This window comes from Ambystoma mexicanum, chromosome 11, assembly GCF_040938575.1.
Source record: "Ambystoma mexicanum isolate Mex_15411 chromosome 11, UKY_AmexF1_1, whole genome shotgun sequence".
Classification (NCBI taxonomy): Eukaryota; Metazoa; Chordata; class Amphibia; order Caudata; family Ambystomatidae; genus Ambystoma; species Ambystoma mexicanum.
In genome coordinates, this window is record NC_090934.1 from 564777909 (window position 1) to 564801510 (window position 23602).

Sequence of the window (23602 nt, forward strand, 5' to 3'; positions counted from 1 at the left end):
GTGACTGAAAGTTGAATTTTTCTTGCAAATCCGTTTTGTCTATCTAGATTCCCACATTGTTTTGCAGCCATAGTTAGTTTCTTGTACACAACAGTCTGTACAAGGCAAAGGTCTCCTGGAATTGACAAGTGCACAGAAAGCTTGGATTTTCTTTTCAAGCAGTGATTTTTGACATTTTGTAGCACAATTTAAGCGTTTCCCGTGTAGCTGAAGGAAAGCATTTGTTGATTTTCTCAGGTTTGGCTGGCACAGCCGGTCCTTCAGGAATAATGCTCTTTTCTGATGGAGCACACTGTGAATATGGCTGGGCGTGACAGGGTCTTTTTGATAAAAAGCTGTTTGGTGAAAACGGAAAAATAGCATCAGAGCGGCATCTTTTTAGAGGTGACATATTCCATTTTTCAATGGTAATTTTGGGCTTGCAGCAAAGCAGTGCTGCTTTTTCACTCCATTTCTTTAAGACAAACAAGAACACACTCTAGTAGCCTTTCTTGGGGTGGTTCCTGTTCCATCTTGCCCCATGGCGCTTGGCAAAACAGTGCAGCCATCTTTTTGTTGCTGCAAAACGCAGTTTTGGTGCAACAGTGCTCACTGTGTATTCGTTATTCATGAGCATGTGAATCCATGCCAGACCCCATGCTGGAGAAGGTTTAAGTTACTTACCTGTAACTATTGTTCTTCAGCATGCATCTGGCATGGATTCACATGCAAACCCTCCCTCAGACCCCTCTGCGGCTCTTATTGGTCATACTGCCACTTTACGCTTTACGTGTTTACCAAATCTGAAGATGGCTGCCAGAGGCAGGGCTTAGGGATGGGACTGTCATTGGATGGGGGCAGAATGACCCAGAGGACAGTGATTGGTTTAGAGGAGGAATACAGTTTGAAAGTGAAAGTGTTTTTCTTTTACCGAGGATTCCTAGCCTGCAGGGAATATTCATGAGCATGTGAATCCATGCCAGACCCATGCTGGAGAACAATAGTTACAGGTAAGTAACTTAAACCGTTTTTGATTGGTAGCCAATGGGAATTGTGCAGTTGTGGGCTAATGTGTTCCAACAATGTCATTCTAAGGAGTAGCCTAGCTGTAACATTTTACAATTTCTTATGATATGATATCATATTTTATTTATATCGCGCTTGTACACAAGTGTTTCAGAGTGTGACAAGGCAAGGGAGGGGAACAGGGGAGAACAAAACAACGATCTTACTAGGGCCAGTGACATTCAGATAGCGCAAGTGCTTGGGAAAGGGGGAAGTGCATGGAAGGGGGGCGAAGTGGAAAGTGTGGAGCAGAGGAGAAACAGATAAATGATAATAACTAAGTAATAAAGGTTGGTAGTGCAACCAGCAAGTGGCAAGTGCTGTGTTTAAGGCAGCAGACAGGGTAAGTCTGATAAGTGTTGAAGGAAAGAAAGGGGGTGGGGCACTGTATGAGTACAGATACAGATCCCAGTGCAAAGGGTGGCCTGGAGGCAGTGCAGGAGGGTGGCAGGGTGAGCAGGTACCTGAGCCGGAGGGCAGAGGGTGGCCAGGTGCATGGTGCCAAGAGCGAAGCAGATCAGCAGGGAGAGGGAGGGGTGAAGGCAGAAGCAAAGAGAAAGGTCTTGAAGTGCTTCCGGAACCGGAGATGGTTCTCCTCGAGTTTCAGAGTGGCAGGGAGGCTGTTCCAAAGGGAGGCACCAGCTGAAGACCGATATCTCCAGCTCGTTTCTTTGAAAAACAACTGACCCTGAGGGAGTTAGAGGAGCGAAGAGCTCGGGAGGGGAGGTATTTACGGAGAAATAGTTCAAGGTATTTTGGACCGAGGCCCCAGAAAGCCTTGTGGACACTGCAGAGGGTTTTGAATTTAATCTTTGCATCCACTGGGAGCCAATGAAGGGATTTCAGAGCTGGAGAGATACAATCCCAGGTCTTGAGGCCAAGGACAAGTCTTGCAGTCCTGTTCTGGATTAGTTGTAAAGGGCAGAGAGTAGAGGCAGGAAGATTTAGAAAGAGGCTGTTACAATAGTCCAACCTGGAGAGAACCAGAGCTTGGGTGACAATGAGCTTCTGGGGGAACGAGAGGAAAGGCAGAGTACCTCGGAGGAGGTGCAGTAGGAAGTTAGACTTTTTAGAGACATCAGAGATGTGGGCGGAGAAGGAAAGTGTGGAGTCAGAGATGACCCTGACATTCTTAGCCTCGCAGGTAGGGTTAGGAGGAGGGCCAAGGGAGGCCGGCCAGAGTGTGAGGGGAAAGGATGGTGAAGGTGTACCAATGAGGAGGATCTCAGTCTTGTTGGCATTTATACAAAGATCATTGGCGGCACACCACTTTTGAATGGCAGTTAGACAATGAGAGATGAGAGAAGGAGAGGAGGTGGCCGAGGTCAACCTGAAAAGGAGTTGAGTGTCAGCGTAGCACTGGACATTTGAGCAGAAGAAGGCAATGCAGTGGGCGAGAGATGCCAGGTATTTGCAAATATTTGCAAAAATTTATTTGTAATTTCTAGTTTCTTACAAACTTTTATTACAATTTCCTTACATAAACATTTCTGATTAGTCTCTTCAATATTCCACATCTTATGAGGTGCCATTTCTCAAGGTTTTAGTAGGCTTTCAATTTAGTGCTTTCTCTAGAAAATGTATGACAGCACATGTCAGATGCACTGAATTCCCACCTAAGAATAGTAACCACAATTCGTCCATGCTGTCAGTGAGAGGAGCAAATTTATGTAGATGTACAGATCTTAAATCTTTAAGCAATTGACATTCGATCAATAAGTGTTTTAGCGTTTCTGGAAGAATGGCACAGAACCTACATAAGGGATCCTTTACATTATCAATATGCCGGATGAAACACATTTGCCTGGTCTTATATGTATTTGTTCTTAGACGTAAAAAGCCATCTCTATGACATCGAGATGGAAATTTACACAAATATTTTGGCAGTTTGTCTAATTTATTCATCATCAGCCTCAAATCCAGGGCAGTTTTTAGTTCGTGGTATTTTTCCAAATTCTCAATCCATAGCCAATGTCTCATTTTTTTCTTTGTGTATTGAGGCTGTTCTTGTAAACTTTCCATGGAGACATCGGCGACCTGCATATTTGCCTTCACTTTTTCTGACCACAATTTCTGTAAACTGTCCGTTTTCAAGTTGTTCTGTGGTCTGAATAATTTAAATGCAGGTTCGCTCTTTTCCAACGACATCTTGCATAGCAGAGCCATCGATTTCCAAATAACAGTTCCACGCATCGGCTCCAGCCCTAGTTCATGGCGTATGACTATGATTGATAAATATTTAGGCAATCTTAGTACACGTCTCCAAAACAGACCTTCAAATTTTGCCCAGATCTTGTGGTCAATATTCCAGCCTGTCTCGTCTCCAAACGTTATAGATGGAATCACCTTTTGCATGTAAAAGGTTCGTACTGGGATCAAGGAGAATTTCCCATACTGTGAATGAATTCTGGATCCTTGGAGAGCCAAGGTTTTAATTCTTTTTCCAAGTTCAGTCACCCAGCTCCATTCTCTTATCGAGGTGCTGAAAAATATGCCCAGATAACGGATCTCATTCACTTCCTCAATCTGGGCATTATTTATTGTCCACTTGAAGTTCTTGTCTTTGTGACTCTCAACATGACCAAGTTTCATTATCTTTGTTTTCTCTACGTTGATCTTCAGATCGTTTTCCACCATGTATGTTTTTAGTGTATTTAATAACCTCTGTAGACCAACTTTTGTTTTGTCGATCAATACTAGGTCGTCTGCATAAATAAGACAATTTACCGGATTGCCATTAATTTTGGGAGGAAAGCAATGAGTTTTCGCTAGTGTTCCAGATACATCAGCGATATATAGTTTGAAAAGAATCGCTGCCAAAGGTATTGGTTGAAAAGCCAGGGCGAGAGGTTAGACACCCAGGGAACACCACAGGTAGAGAGGGAGATGGATGATAGGAAGGATCCAAGTTGGACCTGGGAGGGTCGGTCAGAGAGAAAAGAGGTCAGCCAGGCCAGAGCCTGATTGTTGATACATAGTTTATCACAGAGACGGTTGAGCAGGGTGATATGGTTGACCGTGTCGAAGGCAGAAGAGAGATAGAGTAGGATGAGGACAGAGGAAATGTTAGAGGCAAGGTTGGAGAGCAGATCTTCACGGATGTTCAGGAGAGCAGTTTCTGTGCTTCTGGCAGCTCTGAAGCCAAACCGATGGTCATGGAGAGAGCCAACAGAATCGGATTGAAGGTTAAGCTGAGAGATGACCAGTTTTTCCAGTAGTTTACCCAGAAAGGGAGTATTTCCATGAGGTATTGGCAGAGGCTGAGATTGAAACTGTTGCATAGTCCAGTCTTGACTGCACTAGCGGCCATGGTCCTGTCAGTAAAGGGCAGATCAGTCATAACAATCATACTTGGATGCTTAATGGTTACTTTTAAATAGTACTTACAGTTCGCCTACAGAGAAGAAAGGGGCTTGATGCAAGCTGTAGTCCTTGGGTCAGCCCAAGAGTTTGTATAAAGGAAAGTCAGGTTTCCCTTGAAGAGAACAGGCATCAACCTATCCTGGTTCACCAGAAGCACCTCAGGAGGGAAGGTCAGACTAAGGTTCCACCATCAAAAGACATAGCTGCAGGATTGGACTTAAACCCCATGTACAACAATATGGACCTAGGGAGCACCAGAACAAGTATGGAACCCACCCCCTCGAACTCAGAATGAAAAAACCAACAACTCCCAGGTACATGAGAGCTTTTATGCACTACAGTCCTCGCCACTGATTGTTTTAGATCGGTCCCGAGGTTGTAGGGGCCTTGATCACTTTCAGTGTTTGGTTTGGTTCTGGATGTATGGTGGTCCTGAACTCCAGTTCCCAGATCCTTGGCCATACCACCAGGCGAGACCTATGGGTTCCAACCAAGACAGGGTTTTTGTGATAAAATGAGACCTTGAGGATGCAGCAGACGAAAGATGCAGTTGAATGGACACTGCCAAGAGGCAGCAGCCCCAATGAGATGGGACTATTGAACCAAGGCTACGGGAGGCTTCCATCTTTTGACAGAGGGAAGCTCCAGCATGCTGCTTTCCAGATGAGATCTGTCAAGTGAGGATGCCCCCTCTCTAGTGGGTGATGGCCAGATACAGGCCAGCGACTCTAATTAGTTCCAGGAGGCGAGCACTACGGAGCAGTACTGAGGACTAGTTGTTCCCATTCGCCCAAGAGAGGGTGGCCTAAGTTAGTCTCCCCAGCCAAAAAAGAGGCAGAGCTTTGCTGTGCAGTGGTTTGACTTAGCCAATGTAGCTAGATTTTAGCAGCAAGTGGTATCTTTGTCCTTGGATTCTTGCTTCTTGGTGATCGACCAACGATTGGTTCCAGAGCATCTCCTAGTATCCAAAATTCGGTGCTTTGGGAGACTACAGCCCATCAATGGAAGGATCTGCAACATTCAAAAATGGAGTAGCTGCATGTTGGACAGCCAGCAGCCCTCTCAACTGCCCAGAAACTATGACCTCACTTTTGCAGGAATTTGTATTGGGTCTAGACACCCCCCTATACCGAGTCCCACGCAAACTGGCCATCTTTCTAGGCTTCTTGCAAAAAGCCTGTGAAACTTCATGACCATTTGTCACCATTTCCTACTTGACAAGACAGGAAGATGCCAAAGGACAGAAAAAACAAAAAGCACAAGGTTTACAACCTTGGACTACCATAGTAATAAAATGGTTACCTTGTGGGAGTCAAAAAACATGGGGGCACATTAGTGTGCCCAGAAAATGGTAAAAGGACGTACCTGTAACGCTCACCTGACTCCCACGGAAGCGCTGGCCTGGTTCGCGCTGCTGTGACCTCTTCTAAGGTGATGCGCAGGGTTCGGAAGACGGACTGGACCGGGCCCCCAAATCTGGCTTGTCTGGCTCGCAGAAGTATCCTTCTTAGGGTCTGGAAGGACAAGCTCTCCATCCTGCTTCTGATGCAGGGGCGCGTTGGTATCCAGTTACTTCACTGGATTTTCGGATTGGTGAGAACCAAACTTGCTTGGCTTCCAGGTAAGTTTTTTTGATAAGAGGTTCCCCTTGTGTCCATGCATTAATGTACTGATGCTAGTGTCTTTTTCCCCATAGGGGCCGGGGTACGGAATGCCGGGGAACAGGCACCGACCCGAGATGAGAGGTGAAATCCTTGTAGAAATCAGGTAAGTCTTTAATGAGCGTTTTTTTGGTAATGTCTTTTCACTCGCTCATTAATGCTGATGTCTTTTTTCCCCTTAGGGGCCGGGGTCCGGAAATGCCAGGATGCGGCGCGGACCCGAAATGAAGAGGGAATGAATCAACAGGTAAGTCTTTAACATGGAGATTTAGCCTTCCTTATTCCCTTCTCTCTCTCACCTTTTGTTCTTGTCTTTTTCTCCCTAGGCGCTGGGGCGTGACTGCGAATCCGGATGATCGCTGCTGAACATGGAGGCGCCCTGCAAAGGTGAGTGGAATGCGGCGCTGCAGCGATCGACGGGATGAGCTTTTAAATAAAAGTCTTCCTTTTCAGGATTGTCGGCGAGATGTCTCCGGGATGCGGATTTAGCAGGTAAGGACTTTTCCTTCTTCTGTTCTCTTCTTCTCTTCCTTTGCAGGTGATCCAGGATGCTGGCAGGCGTGGCAGAAGTCAGGATGCAGGAGCAGACACGGTGAGCGTCCAGCTGCTAGATGCAGAACAATGTGAAGCACGTGTGGCTGTTCGGGTGGGGTTTAAATAGCCTTGGAAGAAGTTCCAGGTATGTATCCTTCCTCCAATCAGGTATGTATCCTTCCCCGACCACGGCCAGATGGTAAATTAGTCCCACAGGTAAAGTAGTTCCTTTCAGGCCTCAAGGAGGCCGGGATCCTGCAGCATGGTCTGCATCAGGTAAGTGCACCCAAGCACTCCCATAATGAGCCTGGCGCCATAGGCGCCAGGACACTGTCCAAAGGGCCCCTATATGGGGTTGCTGGGTCCTTCCTTGGGGACTGGATGTCCGCTTTCAGGGACGCAGGGCTTGAATCGGCTCCCCGGGAGCGGGCATCATGACAGTACCAATGTCACCCGCACACCAAAATGAAATTAAAGAGGAAACCGTGTTTTCCCACAGACCCTCCCCATATGGTGGTAGTACTGATGCAGCAAAGAGGATACATATTGGGGACAGTGTCCCTAGAGCAAGTGAGTTGAGTCAAGGAGTCTGTTTGAAATATATCTCACTCTCAAAACTGGGTTCAGGATCACACAAGCCATTGACGGATACAGGGGGTGTCAGAATAGGTAGGAATGCTCTAAAACAAAAAGATTTCCTAAAGCTCCACCGGAAGAGAGGGGCCTCAGACCCATTTTGGACTTGAGGCTTCTAAGCAAGATTCTCCAAAAGGGCAAGTTTAAGATGATGACCCTTGCCCAGATCCTCCAAGCATTGGAGCTACAACATTGGCTCCTGTCTTTGGATCTGAAGGCTGCATTTTTTCACACCCGTAACCCACTGGAAAGTGCTCAACACCAATTTGCGGTGCTCCCTCAAGTGTTCATTAATGTCTCTGGCGTTGCTAGGGGGGGCGAGTGGGGTATAGCCCCGGGTCTTTTGGTTGTAGCCCCTGATAGGTCAGGGGCTACAACCAAAATGCTTCGTAGCCCCGAGTCGTGACAGTCCCGACATTAGTGTAGCCCAGGATATTTTCCAGACCTAGCAACACCCATGATTAATGTCATGATGTAGGTGGCCCATCTTAGCAGGGTGCATGTCCTCTTACCTGGATACCTGGCTTCTGCGACAGGTCTGAAAAAATTATTGAAGGATTCGGGACGACTTGTGCTCTTAATTCTTTATAGTTTTCCATCGGCCTGAAAACGTGCTTCCTTATTCCACCCACGCAAATCTATTCATCGGGACAATCCCAGATCTGAAGCAGAACATGGATTTCCCTCACCCAGGTAGATAGACAGACCATAGCACCCTTGTGTAAACAAATGCAGAATTCCCATCTGCAATTTTGTTGAGAATGCAAGGGCGCATGGTGTCTATCATCTTTAGTAGTTCAGGAAACAAAATTGCATATACACAGGGGTGTTGCTAGGTCTGGAAAAGACCCCGGGTTACGTTAATCTCGGAACTGTCAGAACTGGGGGCTAGCTAGCCTTTTTGTTGTAGCTCCTGAGATTCTATCCGGGGCTACAAACAAAAGACCAGGGGCTATAGCCCCCTTAGTCCCCCCCCCAACCCACCAAGCAACGCATCTGCAGATACGGTCGCTGCAGTGGCCCCTGAAACGGCAGTGGACGTACTTCACATGGGGTCCTGGGGACATGATCGAGCGGCAGTATTTTGCCCAGCTCACAGGTCTGCAAGGACCTGCTTTGGTGGCCATTCAGGCGAACCTCCACCGTGATAATGGATGCTTGTTTAGTAGGATGAGGAGCTCACCTGCTGGATCTGAGGGCGAGTGATTTATTTGGAAAGGCTGTGAAGGTTTTTCTATATCAACTTTACTGGAGCTCATGAGTCATTGCATTTTTTCTGGCATGGCGGTAATTCTTACATCAATCAGAGGTTCTACTGTCTATGCTCACAAACCAGTCCACCATTGAGCAATCGAATGTAGCCCATCTCGTCATTGCAGCCGTTTCTCCACATTTGTTTCAGCATTTTTATTGGTGGCAAGTCCCTGCCCACCCTTCCCCTACCCTTCTACCCCAACTACCGTAAAGATAAATTTGATCTATTCCCCAAACCTGTCCCCCCATGCTAGAAAAATTCAGCAAAACAGCTGTGTTACCAAATACGGTGAAATGACTGCCTCGAGGTGGGTAGTTTCAGAGCATTGCATCAAAACGATGGGCGTGTGCGTCTCGCTTAACCTAGGAGGGGAGTCCTTACTCCTGTGGCTCTGGAAGATTAACAACCAGGTGACAGCGGCTCACTTGGCCAGCAGATGCGCTTCGTTTTCTCGCAGGGGTCACGGTACACCCCTTTTCGGCACAACCAATTTGGAGCGGCCTGTTGGACCCGACCGGTCTGGCGTTGGCATGTTTTGGCCCCAGCATGTTTCGGCATGACAGCACCATTTTTTCATACAAATAAAAATTAAATACTGAAGCTGTCTCGATCCCTGGCCTGTAGGGATGCGAGACCGAAGAGTTAACGACTGGGCTATGGAGTTCTTATCTGTTTCAGTTGCACCAGTTACTTATATGAATGTGGGCCATTAAGAAGGCTGGTATGGCGTAATATAATTAACTGGTGCAATCTTTGATAAGAGCTCTATGGCCTTGCGATTAACTCATCAGTCACCCAGCTATGCAGGCCAGGGTTTGCAACAGCCCCAATTCAATATTTGTTTTATTTTATTAAAATTGCAATTTAACTAAAAATGCGTCTAAGTTGCCGTGCCGAACAGGCCACGCTAAACCGGCTCCGGCAGTGAAAAGTCTGCGCCGAACTGGAGCCTCTGAAATGTTTTGCTCCGCAGGAGTTATGTGAGTGAAAACTGAGTAGGAGATTGTGGAGATGTTCTCTTAGTGGGAGCTTCCCCAAACCAACCCGTGATGTGATGTGATGTGATGTTTGATATTACTAGGTGTGTCACTTCACCTCGGATATGTGATGTTTGATATTACTAGTTGTGTCACTTCACCTCGGATATGTGATGTCTGATATTACTAGGTGTGTCACTTCACCTCGGATAGTCCTGCCAATTTGGTTAATTGACATCATTCTTTTGTTGTCGTCAGCCTTAAAAAGCCAGTGCGAGCGAGTGCACCATCAGGCGCCCTTTTGAAAACCATTTTTTTTAATGAAGTTACATTTCCGAATGAATTTAGTCCAAAGGCAAAATTACAGTGTTACATTTTCTCTGTGTGAAGCTGACAGTTTGAATGCAAGCAACATGAAATTAATGCTTGCCAGAAGATAATTGAAAAACTGCAGACCGTAGATTACAGCTTCAAATGAACAAAGCTGGAGAGCAGTCATGTCATAAAATGTTTGTCCTGAACCATGTCCCTACACCTATTGGTTTCTTTTGATAACATCTTTAAAACTTTGCATTTAGATCTGAAAGGAACTTGCTTATTACCGAGGCTCGAGCATTGCGAGATCAATGCAGTCGAATCATCGCAGAAAAAGACTGCAAGATTGCAGAATTGCAGAAGTTTCATCAAGAAATCACTGGAAAGGAGTCCACACAGATCACGAATGTTTATGAATTGAAGGTAGAAAACATGTTTTCCTGCTCCAAACTGTTAAATTAGAATTTACAAATGTATCGATTCCCAAGTGAAAGAATGTAATTACACGTGGAAAGTTAAATTCTTAATTCATAAATCACTCTATCACAGGTGAAGTTATTTTTACCTTTGTAAACTAGTAAACCTCTTTATAAATCAATTGCTGTATTTCGTTGTTCAGCAAATTCCGGTAGGTGATATTTATATTCTCTTTTGTTTTTAAAGAGTATGTTCTTTTGTGTTGAAAATGGTTGACACCCATGCGATTCCTTTTTGTGGTCTTTTTTGAAAGGCAATACAATATACATTTTTAGTTTGGGCTGTTGGGTGTCTCCTGCGACTCCCATAAACCAAAGCTATTGCATTGGAATACAGATAGGGAGGAATGAGATGAGGAGGGACACAGTGGGCCTCATTACAACTTCCCTGGTCCGGACTGTGGTGATTCCGCGGCGGCGGTAACAAAGTTTCCACGTCCGCAAGGTTGCAGAAAGACCGGCCGATTACGTGCTGTCAGTCGCGCTCACCACACGGACGCGGAAACGATGTAACCGCCGTCACAGAAAAACCCACGGAAATGGACATAGCGGTGCCACAAGTAGCGTAAAACCAGTTTCCGCCACTGTCGCCACGAACACGGAACCGGAAATACCATGATCGCCAAAACAGGAAACAGAGAGGCGGCCATCATATAAAGCACAATCCGTTGCCATCCAGAGTCAGCACAAGCAAAATCCACACTGTGAGAAGCCAAAAGGGACCACCAGCATGTCTTCCAGGATCCCAGCCCAGAGGCAGTGCAAACAGCGCTTTAGCGAGGCAGAGCTAACTGTTCTGGTCGAGCACATAGTGGGCATGCTGAGATGCTGTTCAGTGCCGATCAACGGCGTGCTACACAGCAGCGGAGGAAGGAAGTGTGGGCGGAAAGAGCACGCAAGTGCACCGCTGTGGGCGTGACTGTGAGGTGCGTAAAGGACTGCTACAAGCGATGGGACGACCTCAGGCTGAGGGTGCGGAACCTGATCTCCACACACCGCCAACGCAGCATTGGGACAGGTGGAGGACCCCCTTCCCCACTGAGGGTGCAAACATGGGAGGAGTGCTGCAGCAGTGTCCTCCACCTTGAGGGCATCCATGGGATCGGGGATGCTGAGGCAGGAGTGAGTCCACCTGCAGATGCTGGTAAGTGCGCACATTTGAATGTCATATGATCATATGTAGAGGCCAGGAGTGGCCCAATGGACCCATTAACAACCCCCCACCCCCAGGCAGTGCATGACTGGGCCAAAGGACCCATTAACAACCCCCTCCAGGCAGTGCATGACTGGGCCAAAGGACCCATTAACAACCGCCCCCCCCCCCAGGCAGTGCATGACTGGGCCAAAGGACCCATTAACAACCCCCCCCCAGGCAGTGCATGACGGGGCCAAAGGACCCATCATGAACCAGATGGTGACCCATATCGCGACAATGCATTACCGGCAACAAGCAGATGCATGTAAATGCTACTATTTAATGATCAACCTGTATGATGCATGTGATGCACCCATCAGGCACCACCACATAACTAAATGCATGCCCTCTGTGTCCCACAGCCGTATCGAGTGACAGTGATACTGCACAACAGCCCAGGCAATCAGCTCCTACACGTGTGCAAGCCAGTACCCCTGCCCAGGAGGATGCTGCCAGCAGTTCGGCATCTCTGCCCCCAGTAGCAACTGCAACACATGTGCTGGCCACCATCACCAACATCTCTACCATCTCCACGCTGCCTGATGCAACACAGGTGCCACGGGCACCCATCATGCCAATGCAACCCACCACAGAGAGCATATGCACTGCAGAGGAGGCAGCATGTAGTGACAACAGTGCCCCGGCAGTGCAGTCTGATACAGGGCCACAGGGGGAGGTGCGCACCCTGGATGACTTGGAATTGTTCCATCAGCTGGAGTTCAGCCCCACATCACTCCACAGTCCTATGAGGTCACCTACCCCCTCAATGGCAGAGCTAAATTCCCGCATGCAGCGGATGGAGGAGCAGCAGGCTACCCTCACCCAGCTGGTGGAGAGGCAGCTGGAGGAATCTAGGCTGCAGAGGGAGTGCTACAGCACATCTGTACGTCGCCTCTCAAGGTCCATTGACAGCACTATAGTCACCCTGGCACGCCATGTGCGCGAGGGCAATGACAACACCTCGAGGATGATTGAGTCCATGTTGATTGGCCAACAGGCAAATCTTGCACATATGCCACCTATTCCAGATTCTGTGCCATCCAATACCACCACCCCATCCAGCTCCATCACTGCCAGTCCACGGAGGCGCTCAAGTCGGCTAACAGGGCTCTCGGGCAAGGATGCACAAGCACATAAGCGCACACGGAAATGATGGCATGTGTGTCGGGCACTGCAGGACACATGTGGACTAGAGGGTGTGAGGGGGTGGGTACGTTTGGGAGGTGGGGGAGGACCATTAGGGGGTTTGAGTATTGGGGCCTGGTTGGGGTGGGTACCTTTGGGAGGTGGGGGAGGACCATTAGGGGGTTTGAGTATTGGGGCCTGGTTGGGGGTGGGTACATTTGGGAGGTGGGGGGGGGACCATTAGGGGGTTTGAGTATTGGGGCCTGCTTGGGGTGGGTACGTTTGGGAGGTGGGGGAGGACCATTAGGGGGTTTGAGTATTGGGGCCTGGTTGGGGGTGGGTATGTTTGGGAGGTGGGGGGGGACCATAAGGGGGTTTGAGTATTGGGGCCTGGTTGGGGGTGGGTACGTTTGTGTGGTGGGTGGGCACGGGTGTACAGCTTCTCTAACCATTGCACCTCCTTCCCTGTTGTTAATTCATCAATATATCATAATTTCAAACAAACATGCATGAGTGGACATCCATCATTTCATCTCCAGTACAACAATTAATTTATTGGCATCACCATATCCAAGCAATGCTGTGAATGTGCTGTCTCTCAAAAGTAAATGCGAATCAGTGCATCCCGTGCTCGTTGTCCATCTAGTGGACCCCCAGGAGGTGGTTGTGCCATCCCATCTCCGTCTCCATCCCCATCTTCATCATCTGCGTCTGGGGGCATTGGAATGTTCCTGCGCAGGCACAGATTGTGCAGCATGGCACAAACAAGCGTGATTTTACCTGTCTTCACTGGGCTGTACTGCAGTGATCCTCCAGATCTGCTCAAAGAGCGGAACCTGGCCTTCAGTAGTCCAAATGTCCTCTCAATCATGCCACGTGTGCGGACATGTGCCCTGTTGTACGCCTCTTCATGCCTGTTCCTTGGCCTCCGTACGGGCGTCATCAGCCATGGCGTGAGTGCATATCCAGCATCACCTACATGGGATGTAGATGGGGGGAACATGTCAGTGTTTGTGGTATCATGTCTTCATCAGATGCAGTGCAATCTTGTGTCATTGTTAATTCATGCATATGTGGCATGCAGTGGTTTGACCGGTGTGTGGTTCTGTTCTTTGGCCATTGTAGAGGACGTTGGCAACTGGACATTGACCAACGCATTTGTGTGCATGTTTACTCTGCCCTGCGGGTGACATTGGCTTGTGAGTATGGCATTGTGCAGTGATGTGCACACATGGAAGAGTCAGTCCACCGTGATGATGTAGTCGATGCAGGACCTCTCATGTACAGGCATTATGTGCATTGGGAGGGCAGTGTTGCATATTGTGAGTGGGTGTTTGCAGTGGCTCCAGGTGTATGTGCCAGTGGCAGTTCAGGCTGTGTGTGTCATGTGGCAGGGTGTGTGCAGGGACACTCTGGCAACCTGTCGTGTGTTGCTTTGTGATGTTTGGGTTCTGCTGTATATTCAGTTGATGGGCGTGGGGGTGATGCATGTGCAGTCACAGCGGCACACTCACATTGCTCATTGCCCTAGACACACACACACACACACACCACTTCCACAGGGCCGGTGCATTGGCAGCTGTACTCGCCCAATAGCCATGTGCTTTGTCCAGCCTAGCGTTCCATGTACCGTGGCAATGTGGAATTCCGCAATACCATTGAGTCATGGGTTGAGCCCGGGAAACGTGTGCAGCAATGTGTTATCACTTGCGTGGCATCACATACCTGTACATTCAGTGAGTGGTACTGTTTCCTATTGCAGAGTGGTACTGTTTCCTATTGCGGAACACCATCTCAATTGCTCGTGGTACTGTCAGCTCAATGTGGGTGCAGTCGACTGCACCTATGCAATTTGGCATGCCTGTTATGGCATGGAAGGCCATCTTGGTGGCAATTACCAGGGGGAGGGTACAGGGTAGGGCTATCTGTTCCGACACATGGCACAACAGGGCATCCAGTACCTGTACCAGGATTTTGGAGAAACAGGGTTGTGATAGGCCGTGCAGCTCACCAACTGTGTGTTGATAGGTGCCGGTGCCAAGAAAATGCAGAACAGACACAACCTTCAAGGGTGGGGGTGGCGGTGGGGGTGTCTATGTGGCTGCTGATGTCGTCCTCTATCATGGCAGTGATGTACAGGATTGTTGGACGGTCCAGCCGGTATAGTGTGTGGATCTGTCCTGGGGTGAGGTTCCAGGGTGAGGCCCTGATGCGTGGTATTGCAGGCTGCCTGCGGGGTGGTGCCGGCTGGACAATGGGGTTTGCCATGGGTACAAGGTTGGGTGGTTGCCGCCTGCGCCTCCTCCGCTTCCGCCTACTCCTCTGCAACATTACTGCCATCAGTGCTGCCTGTTGGTTGAGTAGGCCCAGTCCCAATGCTACTAGAGCTGCTGCCTGCATGGTTCTGTTTTGTGTTGGGCTGGGTGTGGCCCTTTTGTAGGCTCCCAGTGGCCCGCTGGGTCCAGCTGGGCTGATTTGGTGCACCTGTGCCCTGATTCAGGTCAGCAGGCACTGTTTAACATCTTGGTCGCGGTGGCGGCGGTACCGCCACCGTGATCACGGTTTTAACGCCATTTTTCAGGCAGTGTTTCCATGTCCGCGCTAGTTGTGATGCTCACGGTGTTTAGTATTGATGGTAACGGAGGGGTTTCCGTGCAGGCAGAGTTTACGGGAGCCTAAATTCTGCGGTGGCGGTTGAGGGTGGTGCTATTTCCGGGTCCGCAGGTCATGATTGGTCAGACGCGGAAACGGTGACGGTATGGTTATACCGGCGGCGTTAAGTCCGGACCGATGTACTTGTAATGAGGCCCAGTGTCTGCAGGTGTTGTTTGGTAATGGCCATGCTCATTTCTATGGCCATTCATGCCTCTGCCTGCCCAAAACACCTCCTCATGGGAACTCTTTGAGCATTAATCAAGCGTTGCCATCAGGCTTTGCATTCAGAGTGCCTTCCAGTGTTTGGTCAAAGCAGTCTTCTGAGAGGTAATGACTTAACTGGAGTTGTAAACACTCTACTGGTGTAATCAAATTGTCTTACCAGGCCTGCCTTCAGTCACTCGATGTATAAGCACCATCCGTGTCCTGTTAAAAATCAGCATTGGCAAAGACAACATTTTTTACATGGGCATATGTTTTAAGCTTTTGCCAGACACGGCCATTGGATGCCCAGGTACTCGCACCATTTTGCACCTGCTACCAACAATGGGTAGTTAATACCACTACGGCTGTGCCTGGCAAATGCCTTTCCCAGGCCTACACAAAAGCCCAAAATGTTGGCATTGCCAATGCTTGTTCTGATTTGTGGATGGGGATGGGCGGGATGTTTGGTATCATGCACTTGCAGGCGCAGGATTGACCGCTATACATTTCCAGGCCATCAGACCGACTCAGTTGACACCACAGTCCTGCCGTGTTAGTTGCAAAAGTAAAAGCTTTGAAGTTACAAAAGCGGACAGTTTACTTTGCAATTACAATCCAAGCAACAAAACTGTATAATGAGAATAAACAAAGCTAAGCACTGTTGCAGCTCGCTTTGACTGCTTATGATTCACTGATCCCCTGTCGCGTGTCAGTCAGTCGTACTTTTTAAACTAACAATTTTCCCTGGCACACACAAGGCCCTGCTCTTGCATCATCGAACTGTGCTGCTCCTCTATAGAAACGAGTCACACTCACACAGTATGTACACTCCTGAAAAGATATCCACTCTGAATTAAATTGAAGACCATAGAAGCAGGAGTGTGTGTGAACATTCCCAGAAATTGTGTGCCACATAGCTCAGTCTTTGACCCTCAAGGATGCCTTTTTCCTGCGTGTCCCGCCCGCAATCTAACCACAGAGGCGTTGCTAGGGGTGGGGGCTAGGGGGCTATAGCCCCTGATCTTTTGGTTGTAGCCCCGGATAGAATCTCAGGAGCTACAGCCAAAAGATTAGCTAGCCCCCAGTCCCAACAGTTCCGACATCAGCTTAGCCCCGGGTCTTTTCCAGGCCTAGCAACTTCCATCTTCCCCTTCCACCCCTAGTTCATAAAAAGGCCCTGAATGTGAGGGAACATGTTAGCAATGCCTCCCTGACAACACCCCAAAGGTGTGCTTTTAACAGGCTAGAGTGCATGGTGCATTCGCATTTCGAAAGGCCAAATTGCTTCATGTGAAAAGCTTCCTTCTAAGGACATTGCTTTTTGCTTTCCCTGACCCTGGGCGGGTGGGGGGCTTAGGGGATTTCGGGGGTGGAGTCAGGGGCTTGAGAAAGTAGCATCCTTGGCACCGCAATTGGAAGGATGTAAGGGCAGGCTTTTTTGAGTAGGGTAAGAAGGTGAGAAAACTAAATCGAAAGATGTCGTCCTGTGCTTTTTTGCCAGAAACTTGTCACAGGCCAGAGTCCAAGCGAAGGTCTCCCACAGAGAGTAAAGATGAAGGGTAGCAGGGTTTCCTTGGGTGAGTTTTGATCAAGAATGTCCATGAGGCCATGCTGCTTCTTTGCAACAGAGGGGGCTGCACCCCTGGGAACACAGCAGCCTTTTCTAACCCAAGTTGGAAATGGATATTCAAAGTGCCACTGGAGACTTCTTGCATAAAGCCAAGCTCGGGAGTGGTGCCCAGCCAACTGGCCTTCCTAAGTTCAGTGCCCAAAACACCATGAGTCTCGTCCTGCTTGTAAAATACCCCAGGAACCTCCTATAGCCGACCCTCTTCCAAGAACTAAGGTCAAAAGAGTACTGAAAGTCTGACCAGATTTCGCCAGAGCCTGACTCCTTAAAGGTGGGACGAATCTCTGAGCATCAGGTGACTAGATCAACTCAACACTGAGACTGTAGCGGCTAAAGACAGAACCACGTGGCATTATGCAGGAGCAGAAACATCCGACCCGATGCAGAGACCAATCTCTCAGGTGTGCGCAGTGGCGGGTTGGAAATGTCTGCACTGGCCTTAATCCTGAGACATGGCAAAGACATGCATTTTCTGCCTTAATTCCTTCCATCGCTATAGAGCGAGGGAGGCAGTGGGAAACAATACCTGGATAGGAGTAGGTGGTGATTCCTCAGACTCTTTGGCTGGGAGTGGAGTTGCCTCCTCCAGAGGAGGGAGAATGTTGCTTGAAGGACAATGTTCTACAGGAGCGAATCTCTTATGCTTCTTCATCTGGTCATTCTACTCAGTCTTCTGAATGGGCAAGAGATTTCCAGAGGTCCCTGAAAGTAGAAGAATCTGAAGAGGCAGCGCCTTCGAATTGGTCTTGAGGAGCGTGCTTAAGACTTTTGTAACATGTTTCCTCGCAGCCGTTGGGTGCATATTTGTCACTCGTCAGTGTCGTAAGACGGTCTGAGACCCCAAACAAAGTATCGGAGTGGATTAGACACAGACTTCCTTACAGGACTTTAACCCAGAGTGTGAGACATGAAGCAGTCGAAAAATTAAATCAGTGGATACCTGAAGCAGCGTTGGGAGTGCACAGAAAAAAACCGAGGTCATGGGGTTCAGTCAACACTATCACCCATGGTGTCACATCTGGCGTCGGTGCAGAAAATGACAGCCAGCAGAGCCAACGCAGAGCTCCCTGATGGCTGAACATTTGTTTGCCTGCGAAATTTTTGGAGTTGACTGGATCACGAATCGAGAAAGATTAAGGAGCTATTGTGTTTTTGAACATTTTAAATGTAATATTAAACCTTTCAACACTGTTGCACCTTTTCTGAAAAAGCATCCATCGCAAGAGTATAGAAGTTGTATTTTGAGATTTAAATTGAATTTACAGCAGACGAAGGAAGTTGTTGGTCGAAAAGGTAGCACTCTCTAAGATAAAGTGATTGCCCAGGATCACATATGTTTAGGCAAGTGGGTAAGCCAGGATTAGAACTCATGTTACTTGGTTGCAAAGTCCACAGCATGCTTGCTAGGCCATGGGTTTACACCTTGACCTTTACGAGGCCAAGAGCTGTAATTCGGGGGCTCTAATAGGACCACATTTTCTATTTTTCCAGTCGATCTTGAAATGCATTGGGGTGGGGGGGTCTAAAGTAGAATACAAGTATGTGTGAATATATTGCATGGGGTAAATATCTGGTATTTATCACATGCATGTTTTCTATATACCGCTTGCTGTAAATATCCCACGTGATTCCAACCTGTAAATGGGTCGTATTTTAAAAATACACATAGTTTTTACCATTACCACCAAGCATCTAAGGAAACCCAAACAAAGCCCTATCCCTATTACCCATTTTGGGCAAACTCGTGGTCATCCCCCAACTGACCCTCAACACTGAAATGGCCGGCTGCCTCCACGACCACCAGTTTGGTTTTAGGGCTGCCAGAGGCACTGAAACTGCTCTCCTGAACACCCATGAATACCTACTCTCTAACCTGGACTCTAACAGTCCCTCTGTTCTGTTCCTCCTCAATCTCTCTTCTGCTTTTGACAGTTAACCACTCCATCCTCATAAACCGTCTCCATGATACCCCTAGGCATCATGGCACTGGCGCAGTTCAGAGCCTTCCTTTCAAACAGACCTTCCGAAGTGCAAATGGGCCCTTTTTTATCCTCCACCTCACTCTCTACCCTTGGCATCCCTCAGGCTCTAGCCTATCGCCTTGGCTCTTCAACATCTACCTGGCCCACCTGACGGCTGTCTTTCAAGCTGCCTTCCTCTACCTCCTCCTCCACCCTCATACCTGACTGCTATTCAGGCATGGTGCTCTGCCAATGATCTCTGCTGGTAATGCCCCCCCCCCCTCTCTGGCCTGACTCCATAGGTCCTCCACCCTCACCCACTTGTGTGTCAGAAAACCTTGGGATCATCTTTGGCTCCTCTTTCTCTCCACACATCATGGACCTTGCCAAGAAGTCAAACGTTCAGTTGCATCTCTTCAGGGGCATTCAACCTTTCCTCACCTTCCCCCAGAAACTCAACCTCTCCAGAGCCCTGGTTCTCTCTAGACTAGAGTACTGCAACAGCCTCTTCCTCAACCTGCCTCTTTCCTCCCTTCACACCCTTCAGCTAATCCAGAATAAGACTGCGAGACCTATCCTTGGCCTCAAGCCCAGGGACCGCATCTCTCCAGCCCTCAAATCTCTCCACTGGCTCCCGGTGACCACAGGAATCAAATTCAAGACCCTTTGCATCATCCACCAGGCTGTCTGGAGCCTGGGACCTCTTTATATCCAGCTTTCCCTTCCTAAATACCTCCCGGCCTGAGTCCTTTGGTCTTCTGGCTCAAACTCTCTGCAGGTCAATTGCTTCTCCAAGCAGAGAGTGGGAGGTAGATTCCTTTCCACGGCTGGCTTCTCCCTCTGGAACGGCCTTCTTCCCCCACTCAGACTTGAGCCAGATCTTCTTAAGTTCCAGAAACTTCTCAAGACTTTCCTTTTCTCCTCTTCCTTCCCTCTCCCCCTCCCTTGCTAACTCTCCACCTGCCACTGCGACTGGCACCTGATCCCTTATGAGTCATACAGGGGCCAGACCTACCTGTCCCCCCAGCGTCCTTTGCAAGCACTTGCCCTTGGGCTCCCTTCCCCAGACTAGCCCAAATTGTTCCTCCCTATCCACTGCACTCAGCCCTCCTCCCACACGTCCCCTGCACTTGATGCCTTGGCCCACCCAGCACTTGCCTGCCCCCATCCTTGGGGGTACCCCACTCCTGCACTTCTCCCTCTTCCTGCTCCCCTTGCACTTACCACCTTGTCACGCACTTGCACGGTAGGATTGTCACATGGTCAATATAACCGTTTTTTGTTCTACTTTTTGATTTCCATACCCCCCATCTTGTCTTGTGGCGCCCCATTCAAATGTCCAATAAAATAAATTACATGAAATAAAAAACCTTCAACTGTCCATGCACTACGTTATTTATTATATTTTAGTAAGCCACCACCTACGCCTCCCCCATCGTATGCGAGAAGGCAATTGCAAGTCACGGAGGGCTTTCCTTATAAGGTCAGGGAACTCTGAGGTGACTTTCTTTATCTTTCTGCAATCCAGAGTACTTTATTTCTACCACAATATGCAGAGCAGCCCCCAGTTTCCACACCCCTCATTTAATACTTGACGTCATTCTTCCCTCTGCGGCAAATGGAGGTCTTCGAGCAGTTATAGAGGTATATGTCAACCCATGCGTTGGAGCTATATCAACAAATATGCAACCCGTAATTTGTGGCCAACTAATATTTTAAGCAGTTAAACATGAATCAGTTTCATCACCAGATGACAACCTATTTTAAAATGTACATCTGTATGCAGGTGCTTATTTGTGTAAAACAGCAACAGTGCACTAAATGCATAAGGTGGGATATGCGTGTTTTCTTATTTGTAAATTACTCTGAACTTCAGGGAGAGAATGTACATGAAAATAATCTGAAAAAGCAAGAGTATTATTTCAGTTCACTATTAAGTGTCAGAGGCTGCTCATTGTGGCAGCTTAAAATGTGATGCCAGAACTCCTCTCCTTTCAGGTCAGTTTACCTTGCAGTAGGAGTACTGTAAACCTCCTAGCTAGCAAACTTACAAGTTTGGAAGAGTTGCAACATTCCTCATCATGCTGCTGAGAAAACCACGTGTATTGCCAAAGTCAATTAAAAACGAGCTTTGACAAAAGCCTACAGTTTGTGCCTTGAGTAGGCATGGGATAGGCATTTGCCAGGCACTGCCATAATGGTACTACATTGTCATAAGGAGGTATCAGCTGTAAAATGATGCGAGTACCTGGGCATATGATAGTGCCTGGCAGATGTCTACCTAATGACTACACACAAGCCATAAGTGATGATTTTTCCAATGCTTGTTTTTAACATGCCTTTGGTGCAAGTAACAGATCGCAAGGGATACACATTCTGTTATAAATCAAGTGACTGAAGGCTCTCTTGTTTAAGACGTTTATTGCAGCAGTAGTATATTTTCATCTCCAATTAAGCCATTTGTTCTAAGAAGACTACTTTGAAATAACACTGTAAGGCTATTTACAGCACAACGTTTCATGTTACTGCGTGATAGAGCTAGCTCAAAGATGATGTTTTGGTAGGGAATTGCAGGTTGGGGGTGGGTATGGCTATACGGATTAGGATGGCCATGGCTAATCAATGGGTGAGTAAACAAACAATGTCCACAAGCTGTGTGTCCCTCCTCACATCTCATATCACTCCTCTTATATTCCAATGTCATAATTTCATCTTATAGGTGGTGCTCACGCACCACCTAATACCCAAAACTAATAGGCTGACAAATTAGCATACAGACTGTACAATACCTCCAGAAGAAACATGGGAGGGCACAAACACACAGCAACATAATACCAGTCTATTTTAGGACATAGGTGTGTACTCAGCCAACGCGATTAATTCTCCTGATTGGCAGTAGAATGTGTTTCTATTCTGCTATGGAGTAATAATCTACTTCTAATGTTAGTTTCCTTTTATAGGAGTGTAAGTACTACAATGCAAAGTGTTGTAAACTACATAAACACAGCTAGCTGAAAACCTTATGACTGAGAAGGATCAACTTGATATCTTTGCAAACTGGCTGCTGCCTAAAAGATTTAAAGTCCCTCCAAAGAAGTCTGTCATCATACAAATGAAATATACCTCTTTGACAAGCAAGTGCAACCCAGCAGGAGTCTGCGTTGGGCTTTTCACCTCCACAGACTCTCACTACAGCCTTTGGTCCTAGGGAGACTTGTCTCCTCTTTAAAATAAAAAAAAAGTTCCCTGCATTTTCCACCAAAGATGCCATGTAAATGTAAAACGCTGCGCTATAGCAACCCCACTAACATAGCATAACACCCCATTGTTCGAAGTGACAGTTTAACATTTGTCTGCATGTTGCTGCAAAGCACCCAAAGCTACTAGTACAAGCCCCATACGCTACATAAACACCCCCTATTGTCTCCTCAAGATGCTAGTACCAAGTAGAAGATTTGCAAGGTGTGCTACATAGCTTTACTTAAACATAAACCTTTATGCCTTATTGCACTACATATATAGCAGTGCCTGGCAAAAGCTTAAAATGTATGCACAAGCCAAAAATGTTGGCGTTGCCCATGCTAGTTTTAAATAGGGCCTCAGTGAAGCACATGCAGAGTGCTTATAAATTGAGAGCTGAAGACAGGCCTTGTAAAACAGCGCGTTTACAACTCCAATTAAGTCATTAACACTCAGAAGACTGCTTTGAACAAATACAGGCACTTATTTCATTTATTTTATTGAGCATTTGTTAGGCACTTATACAACATAATTGTGTTTGAAAGCACCACAAGGCTCAATGGGAAGGGAACATGGGAGAGAAACAACATTGGCCAAACAGTTCCCATACTTTAAATGCAAAGTCTGGTGAAAGGGCTTGATCAAAGCGTGCCCAAAGAGTTCCCATGAGGTGGTGTTTTGGGCAGGCAGAGGCTGAAATGGGTGGGAACGTCCATTGATGATTAGGCACATAAACAACACCTATAGACTCTGTGTCCCTCCTCAAATGTCATTCCGGGCAGGGCCTTTTTTGGTTCACAGTCAACCTCTCTTCTCCCCATTTGTTTTCCAATGCAATAGTTTTGGCTTATAGGAGTCTCCAGCGACACCTAATAGCCCAAACTAAAAATTACGGGAATCCAAGAATCTGTTTTCCCCCTCCTCTTCATTTTAGCCAAAATCCATAGCTTGATATGCTGCTGTGGTAGCAATCGAAATGTACCGGGAACTCTGAAGCCCATTGACCCCCTTTTTTTGTGTTTGATTTAGATTGAGTGCCAGCTATATTATAAGTCCACAACGAGTGTACCTGTGTTCTAACATAGTTACAGGAAACATTTTAACAAAAGGTACTACGAGGAAGGTAAATGGTCTGTAGTATCGGAGCAGCAAATACCATTCAATAGCCGTTGACAATGATACACCTACAGATGCCTCACATCGTGTATGCACTGCTTAAAGCATGGATACAGGAAACTGATAGTTAAAAACAACAAGCAAAGAACACATACCACAGCATAGATGTAGAATAGGGGCACACATTTAGAAGGAGAGTCGCATATCGCAAATTT

The 23602-nt window shown here is 47.6% G+C and overlaps 1 protein-coding gene across 4 annotated transcripts in view; it reads left to right on the top strand.

Annotated features, from left to right (window-relative positions):
- Nucleotides 1–23602, top strand: part of LOC138503575 (golgin subfamily B member 1-like) — a 1546163-nt gene that overhangs the window by 1288858 nt on the left and 233703 nt on the right. For all 4 annotated transcript variants that reach the window (XM_069623402.1, XM_069623405.1, XM_069623404.1 and 1 more), the window contains one exon: nt 10049–10208. In XM_069623402.1, coding sequence (XP_069479503.1) covers nt 10049–10208 — 160 coding nt within the window. The remainder of the gene's footprint in view (nt 1–10048; nt 10209–23602) is intronic.